Genomic DNA, 11346 nt, shown 5'->3' with positions numbered 1-11346 from the left:
TTCCATAAATTTCCTTTCCTCAGTCATCCTTCCATGCTTTCTCTCTCATGAAGTCTTGACTGACTCCCAAAATTGAAAATGCATTCTATCTATAAAACTTAATTGTCTAATTTATTCATCTCTTATGACTCTATCTAGTTTCTATTACAATCTTGTTACATATATTTCACACCATATCATGAACTTATGAATATTGTACCCATATATCTCCAACTGAATGTCTTAGGAGGTACTGAGTACACATACAAATGAATTAAGTGATGAATAGCTTCTGCCCTCCCCTTCATAATCTCTGAACTTTAAAAGTTGTTGACAGTTTCTTGGGAGTTAACTGAAATAATCTTCATTCCACTTCTACTGAAAATAGTTTGAAATTCCACAAACTTCCTCTGACTCTTTCCCTCAAAAAAGTCTTACACAATTTAGCCCAACTTTTGGCAGTTAGAAATATAATTGTAGATATTTAAGTGAAGAAGCTTGTTAAAGGGGGGAAGAAAAAGACAGTAAGTCTTAATTCTTGTAGTTTCTAACTCAGTTAGATTACATCAGGGCTCATGTAATATAATCTTAGATTACATCATCATGATGCAGATTACATCATACATCATGGGAGTATGAACTGATGTATTGTTAGTCTGATTCTTTCTTTGTATTAATAACTCTCAACAGAGAAAGTCTGTTAACTCAATGTCCTGGGGAAACCACTCATTGTGGATGGAATTCGTGTTCCTGGCCTATCCCTCCCAGTCAGAGCCACGCATCTTGTCCTTCCTTGGGGTCAGCCTGGTTTATACATGGGTCATCACTGGGAATGTCCTCATCATGGTGGCCATCCAGACCGAAGCCCGCCTCCACACGCCCATGTACTATTTCCTGGTCAGCTTCTCGGGAGTAGAAATCGGCTACACTGCTGTGGTGGTGCCCCACCTCCTGGCCAACATCCTACAGTCAGAGAAGACCATCACCCTGCTGGGCTGTGCCACTCAGATGGGCTTCTTCATCGGACTGGGCAGTGCCGACTGCTTCCTCCTGGCTTCCATGGCCTACGACCGCCACGCTGCCGTCTGCCACCCGCTGCAGTACCCTCTCATCATGCCTCGGACGCTTTGCGCCCGCTTGGTGGCGGCCTCCGTGGTCCTCGGCCTCTGCCTGTCCTTCCAGCTGGTGGCCTTTGTCTTCTCTCTGCCCTTCTGCCCAGCTCGGGGCATTCAGCACTTTTACTGTGATGTGCCCCCAGTGATGTGTCTCGTTTGTGCCCAGAGCCACAGGCATGAACAGTCAGTGCTGGTGGCGGCCACACTGGCCATCGCGGTGCCTTTCCTCCTGATCGCCGCCTCCTACGCCTCCATCGTGGCCGCGGTGTTCCGGGCCCACTCGGCCGCGGGCCGCCGCCGGGCGTTTTCCACCTGCTCCTCCCACCTCGCCGTGGTCCTGCTGCAGTACGGCTGCTGCGCCTTCATGTACCTGCGGCCCAGCTCCAGCTACCACCCCGAACAGGATCAGTTTGTCTCCCTGGTGTACACACTGGGGACCCCGTTGCTGAACCCGTTTGTCTACACCCTGAGGAACAGTGAGATGAAAGAGGCCATAGCAAGAGTTCTTGCCAGGAGTTGCCTCCCCCGGGAAAGCTAGGCCACCCTAAAGGACATCATTCCTGAGTGTTCACTGGAAGGACTGATGCGGAAGCGGAACTCCAATATTTTGGCCACCAGATGCGAAGAACTGACTCATTGGAAAAGACCCTGATGCTGGGAAAGATCGAAGATGAGAGGAGAAGGGGACGACAGAGGATGAGATGATTGGATGGCATCACCAACTCAATGGACATGAGTTTGAGTAAACTGCGGGAGTTGGTGATGGACAGGGAGGCCTGGAGCTGCAGTCCATGGGGTCACAAGAAGTCAGACACGACTGAGCGACTAACTGAACTGAAAAACTAGGAGAGGGTCTTACCTCTCAGACAAGGGTTAGTTTCCAGCTCGTGCAAATTCCCATGCAACAAGGATTTCTCTCAGTTGATATTAAAATTATCTTTTAAAAGGGTACAAGTTATTTGGACACTATTTAGCTAAGTGTACCAGAGACCTTTAAAATGTTTCTGCCATTTGACTCAGTAATTTCTTTTTTTTTTTTTAGCTTATATGGCTGTGCTGGGTCTTAGCTGCAGCACACAGGATCTTAGATCTTTGTTGGGGTATGCGGGATCTTTATCTGCAGCATGCAGAAAATTTCATTTTTTTAATTGTTCATGTGTGATCTAGTTCTCTGATCAGTGATGGAACTGGGGCCCCTGCATTTCGAGCAAGGAGGCCCAACCACTAGATCACCAGGAAAGTCCTGACTCAGCAATTTCTATGAATGAAATACATAAGCATCATAAAGTAATATAGACTGGTACTTATAAGGCAATATCCAGGTATCAGTTGGAAGCAGATGGCCCATTCAGTAGATTTTAACTGAAAAAAAGGTATTCTGATTATATGGAGACATATGAGTAAGGGAACCAATAATCGTGGTCAAGGCACTTACGTACTAGCAACAGCAGGAAGCCATTATCACCCTACACCTAAAAGGCAAAAGGATGATAGAGTATTATCTGAGACCAATAAGAGCAAGATTTATCGAAAAGAGACTCTTGGTGGAACTCTGGCCTCAGGGGGAAAAGCCTATTATAGAATAATGGCCATGCAGGGAAAGAGCAGGGAGATAAACACTTAACCCACTCTCTGCCTGCATCCTCCCGTCTCTTGCCTTTTCTCCCATTGGCTGAGTCCATCTGGAAGCAAGAGGGCAGAGAGGCTGAGTGATTCAGTCCACAGGAGTGAGACTTTGGGGACAGACGGGAGCACAGAAGGTCCTTGAGAACTGGGACAAGAAGATAATAATCAGAACAAAAGTTGGTCGTTAGCATATTAGAAATAACAATGAAGATACATTAACAGTTCAGTTTCCACATAATAAAGGATTGGTTAAACAATTACTTATGAGACAATATTACGTAGGCTTGTAATATGTTTTCAAACGCTAGTTGTTAGTGATGGCTAACGTTAAGTGCCTTCTGTCTGCCAGAATCTGTGCTAGGGGGCTCACTTTCTCTCCCTTTCCTTCTCCCTCTCCCTACCCCTCTCCCTCTCAGTCTATCTATCTATCCATAAAAGTCGGCAGATGGAGGAGGTGATGGACTCGTGTCCTCAAGAACCATCTTAATTTGGGGTAGAATTTAAGCATCTTTCCTTGTTTTTTCTGAGGATAAAACTGAATCAAAGAGATTAAATAACTGGTGGATGTCAGACAGCTCACGAGTGGCAGAGTTGGGATTTGAACCCAGATTCCAACTTCAGAGGCAATGTTGACACTTACAACTGGTGAAAGCTGTAAAACCACTTCTACAGCATGACCCAATGTTTGAAAAATACACCATGTGCACATTTTAGGAAAAAGTGGCCACAAATGTACCAAGATGTTAACTATGGTCGTCTCCAGTTTGAAGGATAATGAATGATCTTCATTATATTCACTCTCCATCTTTATCTTTTTCCACACTTTCTATATTACAAAGCTATTATTTTTAATTCAGAAAAAAATAACTGTTGAAAAGCATTTTCATAAAGAATCTGATGTTTATGCATTAGCTTGAACCATGTGAAATGACTATCATTTGACCACTTGTGATCTACAAGACAGTGATCTCACATGTTGCAAGCTCGTGAATTAATGTAGCTTAAATCTTCTATTCCTACAAGAATGCCCTTCTACTTTTCATATAACCCTGTATTGATAGTGTTTCCTTTTTTCTCTTCAAACCCTTGATGATTTCTTAAAATGAGGATAATTATTTTAATATAATTTGACATAGAAATACTGAGAAGGACTTTACATTTTGTGAAGTGTAAGGCATTCTCCTCCTACCCTCTCAAGACATCATGCATCAATTTTATCTGTAACATTTTTCTGGGCATTGAGAAGAATGTAAAAAGGTAGGGGGAGGGAAGCAGGGAAGGAAGGAGAAGGTAAGGTTTTCAATTACATTTCAGTGTGACATTTGATGTCATGAATCATATTTCTCATTAACTTATAACTCAAAACAGGTAAGTCAAGAAAGAAAGGATGAATTATAAGGCCAGTGGAGAAACGTCACTGAAGGATTGATTCCAAATTATTGAGTACTTCCAGTCCCCCATCCCCAGACGTATAATAAAGGATGAGGTTTACTTGCTTATCGAAAATCACTTGGCAAACTCATGTGTCTAGTGTCTAGTTAACAAGAGTCCCTTCCTAGAATCATTAGCCATCAAAAGTACATACATAGTACAATAGAATCATGGGAGGAAACATGCCTATGTCTGCCTGGAGGTATTTTTTTTTAACTAGGTCCTCATAAAGCCTATATTTTGCCAATCATAATAGGTGCCCTAGGATTCTTTTTCTCTGACTGGATAAACTAGACACCTATGATCATAAATGCCTGAAAAGCACTTCCTCTGTCTAGAGATGGGGCCATAAACACATAACTAACGGGCTCTCTGACTGTGTATCAGTGCCTCCTGCTCTAAATTCTACTTCTTATTATTTCCCTTGTCCCAGGTCTTCTGGGATGTGTATCACTGACCCTCACCTAAATTACTGTACCTTGTGGAGCTTCCCAGGTGGCGCTAGTGGTGAAGAGCCTGCTGCCAGTGCAGGAGACGTGAGAGACACGAGTTCAATCCCTGGGTCGGGCAGATCCCCAGAGGAGGGCCTGGCAGCCCACTCCAGTATTCTTGCCTGGAGAATCCCATGGACAGAGGAGCCTGGTGGGCTAGGGTCCATAGGGTCTCACAGAGTGGGACACGACTGAAGTGATTTAGCATGCATGCATGTGAAGCTTATTTGGATTGACTTTCTGAAGTACTCTTGGGCCTGATGATGCTTTGCTTCAATTGTCTCTCTAGTGATTATCCGTGGGTCTTTATCTGTGGTTCTCTCACTCCTTTCCTCTGTGCTTCAACTCTCAAATCGCAGCAGTTTTATCACCCAAATCCCATTAGTCTGGAAGGGAATACTCAATGAGAAGTATAGCCAGTGCCTTAAGGTAACTAAAGAATAAGCTTTTCATCTATCTCTGCATCAAAATCACATTCTCTTAATCACTGTGGATTCACAGTAATGCCTGATAGAAAGTAGAGCAAGCCAACTCATCATGTTTTTCTTCAAGAATGCATGAGCTCTTCTCGGTCCTTCAGAAATCCTGAAGATTTTAAGACCAACTTGTCAAGTACCTGCCTCTCTCTCACTCACACCCACAAGCACGCACCCCTACTGGAATCTTTATTCAGATTGTGATGCATCTACAAATCAATTTCAGAAGTCGTATCTTTAAAAATAGTGTACTATGATCCATGACCATGGCATATGTTTTCATTTACTCAGATTTTAACCACTATCTTTCAATGAAGTGACATACTTTTGCAGACAAAGTCTTGCATTTCTATTATTTTGGGTTAATGGTCCTTTACTGGGATATAGCATCTTTGCCATAAAATTCACACATTTAAAATTTCAGAGCTCAATGAACTGTGGTAAGTATATCCAGCTGTGTAAACTCAGCTCAGCCCAAGATAACACAGAAAGTTGCTTTGTACCTGTTTCTAGTCAATTCTCCACTTCAGAGGCAACCACTATTTATTTTATTCTTCTCATAGAATAGTTTTACCAATTCTTGAACTACATAATTTAAACAATGCAACAGTTATCAATCTCTTGCCCCTCAGCTTCCAATTCACTCTTTTCTATTCTGCTTCATGACGTCCCATGGCTGCTTTGCTAACTGGCAGAACATGGAGTGTCCTCTGTAGACAGTTTCCTTAGAGGGACACATTGGGAGGAAGCAGCGTCCTTCTTGGTTCTGGTAGGCTCTGCTCTGCTGATGCTCAGCCGTGTCTGACTCTGAGTGACCCCCTGGACTGTAACCCACTAGGCTTCTCTCTCCATGAGATTTTCCCAGCGAGAATGTTGGAGTGGGTTGCCATATCCTCTTCCGGGGGATCTTCTCGACCCAGGGAGTGAACCTGTGTCTGCTGCATCTCCTGAACCGGCAAGTGGATTCTTTACCACTGAGTCACCAGGGAAGCCCTCTGGTAGGCCATTTCTGTTCTGTTCCTTAAGTCAAAGCTGCCAGTGGTGTGTGGGACACCCACAGACACTCACATTCCAGTGGCTCTTGCTAGAATTCTAAAGGATGGTTTTGCACTGAGTTTTTTTCCAACATCCCAGCTGCTTTCCTAGCAAGTATCACCAGTGCCTCAGTGGACAGCTTCCCAAAGACTTTCACCCGCATTTCAAGGAGTATATTTCTGTGACTTCAGCAAACTTCTCAAACTTTCTAGAAGGCTACAATCACATACTCTCCAGGTAGGTCAGAATCCCAGCCTTGGGGGTAGGGGGATGCCTTCCTAAAATTGTTTCCTCTTTGATTCTTTTTGTTCCAGTGGTGCGGGCCTTTTGGTATCCACAGAAAGGGTGGATAATTGGGTGGGTGTATAATGTGTGGAGTTTTTATATTTTTACTGGAGTGTATGTAGTTCCTTTACAATGTTGTGTTAGTTTCTGCTGGACAGCAAAGTGAGTCAGCTATACAGACCCCTCAGCCACTTGCCCCTCAGCCAGGTGACTCCCAAGGGGATTTCTAAGTCTTCACATGCCTTTCTTTTCACCAGACAAGTAGGGATTTCTTTTCTCTTTTCCAATCTGTAAATAGGCAATACATGTCCATGTACACAGTGACCCCCTGTCACCCTCTGTCCAGTCTGCACCAAAGTAAGCATCATTTTACTATATATATAACATCATTTATATACACACACACACACACACACACACACACATATGTATATATATTTACATGTGTATCTCTTCCTTGGGGCTTCCCTGGTGGCTCAGATGGTAAAGAATCTACCTGCAGTGCAGGAGATGCAGGTTCAATTCCTGGGCCAGGAAGATCCCCTGGAGAAGGAAATGGCAACCCACTCCAGTATTCTTGCCTGGAGAATCCCATGGACAGAGGAGCCTGATGGACTAGAGCTCATGGGGTCGCAAAAGAGTCGGACACGACTTAGCAACAAAACAATAACAAAAGCATACATTTCTTGATTCTTTAGCCTCGACTCTTGAAGCCAGGGATACTCCTTTTACCTTCAATTCCTGTATTAAAGTTCCCTTTGCCCTTTTTACTAGATAACCCACTGTCACTAGACTAATAATTCCTTTTATATTAAGTTTTCCGTGTTCCAGCATTAGTCTGGTTTCCGTCTGCAGCCTGAATCTTGACTGTTGCATGTAGTACATACTCTTTTGCTTCTGGTTTATTTTGCTGATCAGTGTTGCATTGTGTAAACAGGTAAAAGGTTATCTATCCTTTCTCCCGGAAACCATACGGAAAGATATTAAAGGAACAAAATAGGCATAAGCCCTTGGGATAATGAGCACAGATGAGGGCAGGCAGCAAATAAATATGCTTTTTGGAAAATGTAAGACAAACAGGTAATTTGTAAGCAAGTTAGTAGAAGAGAGAAAGTATTAATACCTATCAGCTTGAAAGGAAAGAACCCAATAAAAATAAATCTTGATTGCAGAAAATCTGGATGAACACAGTAATTGGAACCCTCAGGTTCTTCAAAAAAATTAAGGAGGGACTAACAGCAAGAAAAGTAGTTGAAAATCTGTATTGTTATAGAGACTATTAAGTACGTTGAGGAATAAAGCAAAGACATGATTATGTTTGTGTTATAGAATCTTGGAAAGGAAATACAGATAGAAGGCTGAGGTAAAAGCTGGATAGTTCTAAATTTGAATGTGAGAAAAGAACATTCCTGTTCTCCGAAATCAATAAAGAAAACGACTGACTGCTTAGAGGTCGCATGGGTCAGTGGTCCAGTGATCAGCAAGATGTTTGATGCTTTGCTAGAAGGACTTATAAGATTTAGCCTATAACTGTACTCATGGCTGACATCTATTAGACTCAGCAGAATGCACAATAGAAGCAGAAAGGGCGTAACAGTGCGGGCTTCCGGCGTTCTTCCTGATGGAGTCGCACAGAGAACACTTCCTTCCACAGAGGCTAAAGGCAGCAACATGTGTGCGATGCTTCTGCCCGGGGAAGCCCACTAGAGACTCAGAGCCCTACTGTCTTATCTGGGGCTGGTCACACGGACATGCTGCACTTGTATGATAAGGCACAATTATCAACATTGCAGGCTCGCAGTAGGAAAGCAGGTTGCCTGAAAGCAGAAATATGTCAAAGCATCCCATTCAGACTCTGTGACTAGAAATCACCTCTCTCCATCATTGCTGGATCAACTGATATCTCAAGAGAAACTATATATCTGAAATTGTTTAGCTAGTGATTTAAGTGCTTGCCTAAATCAAGAATGACTCCTCCTCCAAGCTAAAATTATTTTTGCTTCCTTAAAACTCATCTACTCATAAGACCATCTACTCATAAGGACTTCCCTGGTGGCTCAGACGGTAAAGCATCTGCCTACAACACGGGAGACCCAGGTTCAATCCCTAGGTCAGGAAGATCCCCTGGTGAAGGAAATGGCACCCCACTCCAGTACTCTTGCCTAGAAAATCCCATGGACAGAGGAGCATGGTGGGCTACAGTCCATGGGGTCGCAAAGAGTCAGACACAACTGAGCTACTTCACTTTCTTTAAAACCAATCAGTGAAACAGAAATTTCCATTCTTCAAGGGACTCAGATATCAGATTTTAAAAGTGTTTTCTTAACTCTTTATTCTCTATTTGAAGAATATGATAAAACTTTATAATTGCTGCCTGTTATCCATGAGATAATCACCTTTAATATTTTTAAGCAGAATTGGATATGCATTCTGGGGGGAAGGAGACACAGAGGATTTTTGCCAATAACTGAATGTCTACTTTACAGACGGGAAGCTTTGTACTCCATGTATAAAAACACCTGCATCAGATACCATTGATGATAAAAAAAAAACTCCCAATCATAACCTCATTGTCTCATTTTGGCCACATTTAATAAGCTATTTGCTGTCCAGATTTCTCATGGGACTTCTGCAAGCATTACACTTCTTACAAATAATATTTTGACAAAAGTGAATGCACATTTGATGAGACATACTGAAGCAGAAAAGAAAACACCAACAATGTGCATCTATATATTTTCCTGAAATAAAGGGGGGGAAATCCAGGAATATGTGGTGGTCGATGAGAGGGAGGGAAGGCCTGGGTCTATAAAGGAGGATTTAATCAAGGATATCCTAGAATAACAAATAATTATGCTTTCTAAAATCTCCGGTTGGATGAGTAGTGGAGGTTGGGAGGTGGAAGGAGATGTATCTGCATGCAATTTTGAAGCCAGTTTAGAGTTTGAGATTAAAACATATATAATTTTTAAATTATGAAAATCTACCAATTTATAGAGAGTATTCATCAAGTCAAAAGGAAAAACATATTCTAACATCTAGTTCCCAAAATAACAAATTCTTCTCCTCCAGACATTAGAGAATCTAGAATCAACAGACCTCTTTGTTTTGTATTAATTTAAATGATTCCAAAGCAAGACAAACGAATATACTGAAATCCGGAAAGGAATGCCTCCTTGAAGAAGTACTAGACGCAGGACATCCCTCAGTCCCCAGTGTTCAGATGCCAGCTTGTAGTCAGGACTGATGTCTTCATCCTTGGCTCTCCTCAAGCGCATTATTTATCACTAAGAGGTGATTATTTGACGGCACGCCACAATCACGTTGGCATCCATTCTTCATGTTGCCCAGTGTCCTGCCCGCAAGATGAACTTGACAAATGTTGCATGCATGTTAAAATGAAGTAAAGTCAGGCAAAAATCAGAATGATGACATAAGTATTTCTCCCCTGGTAATTCACATGCGCCCTTTCCAAGAAACTGAAGTTTGTTTTTTCAAAACAAGTGCTTTTAATTTAATCATTTTGAAAGTGTATCTAAAATACACTGGCAGTGCCTGGCATGGCACATAGGAGTAATGTGATGATCCCACTGCTGGGCATATATCTGGAGAAAACCATGGTTCAGAAGTTTACAAGCACCCCAGTGCTTATTTCAGCACTGTTAACGATAACCAAGTCAGGAAAGTAACCTAAATGACTATCAACAGAGGAATGGATAAGGAAGATGCGGTACGTATACACAATGGAATATTCAGTTCAGTCGCTCTGTCATGTCCGACTCTTTGCGACCCCATGAATCACAGCACGCCAGGCCTCCCTGTCCATCACCAACTCCCAGAGCTTGCTCAAACTCACGTCCATTGAGTCGGTGATGCCATCCAACCATCTCTTCTGTCGTCCCCTTCTCCGCCTGCCCTCAATCTTTCCCAGCATCAGGGGAAAGGTGGTGGTGAGGGACACATTGGGAGTTTGGGCCTGACATATGGACACTGCTTTATTTAAAATGGATAGCCAACAAGGACCTACTGTATACAACAAGGAATTCTGCTCAAGATTCTATAATAACCCAAAGGGGAAAAGAATTTGAAAAAGAACAGATAAGTGTGTGTCCATATATAAGCCTGAATCACTTTGCTGTGTCCCTGAAACTCACACAGCATTGTTAGTCAGCTGTGTGCTGTGCTGTGCTCAGTCACTCAGTCGTGTCCGACTCTGAAACCCCGCGGACTGTAGCCCACCAGGCTCCTCTGTCCATGGGGATTCTCCAGGCAAGAACACTAGACTGGGTTGCCATGCACTCCTCCAGGGGATCTTCCCAACCCAGGGATTGAACCCAGGTCTCTCCAATATAAAATAAAACTTTTTAAAAAGAGAAGTAAAGTGATGGTAGCAGGCAGTCTAGTCTGCACAGACTCACCCAAAGCTGGAATGAGCCATGTGAGCCTGGAATGCAAAGATGGACGTGTCCTGCTTTGTCCCAGTAAAGTCCCCATTGTGTCAGGCGTCTTGGACAGAGAATTTCTTGAACACCGACAGGCATTTTGGCTATCAGAAAGCTCTTTAAAAATGCCTAATACAAAATAATGAAATAAGCAGAAGGGTTCTGGTACAAACCTGAGTTCCTCTAGAGCAGTGTATCTCTAGGGGCGCCGTCAGCTGGATCCCTACATCAGAATCAGCAGCAGTAATTGGGGAAAGTGCTGCTCCCAGCGTCCCTTACCCAATGCCACCCAATCAGACGTCTATAAAGAATGAGAATATCCTTTTGAAACAAACATCCAGTGACTCTGTGTAAACTCAAGTTTACATATCAAAGATGTGCAAACCAATCTTCTTTTCATAGTGACCCACACTGAGAGCCTGTTTATCTTCACTCTTGCTGATGTTCCTCAGTCCTCGTCGATAGT

At 42.9% G+C, this 11346-nt stretch overlaps 1 protein-coding gene across 1 annotated transcript; it reads left to right on the top strand.

Moving 5' to 3' along the window:
* Window positions 1–687: 687 nt before the first annotated feature.
* Window positions 688–1632, top strand: LOC104981885 (olfactory receptor 10W1). The gene has a single exon (XM_010831139.1). It carries the CDS (start codon window positions 688–690, stop codon window positions 1630–1632), a length of 945 nt encoding a protein of 314 aa, XP_010829441.1.
* The last annotated feature ends 9714 nt before the right edge of the window (window positions 1633–11346 follow it).

The sequence above is a fragment of the Bison bison genome, unplaced genomic scaffold (assembly GCF_000754665.1).
Source record: "Bison bison bison isolate TAMUID 2011002044 unplaced genomic scaffold, Bison_UMD1.0 scf7180017859419, whole genome shotgun sequence".
Taxonomy (NCBI): Eukaryota; Metazoa; Chordata; class Mammalia; order Artiodactyla; family Bovidae; genus Bison; species Bison bison.
The sequence above is the reverse complement of the archived record's forward strand: the minus strand, read 5'-3'. Positions and strand labels throughout refer to the sequence as shown.

Coding starts and splice junctions, on each gene's coding strand:
- LOC104981885 (XM_010831139.1), top strand. CDS start 688: ATGTCCTGGGGAAACCACTCATTGTGGATGGAATTCGTGTTCCTGGCC.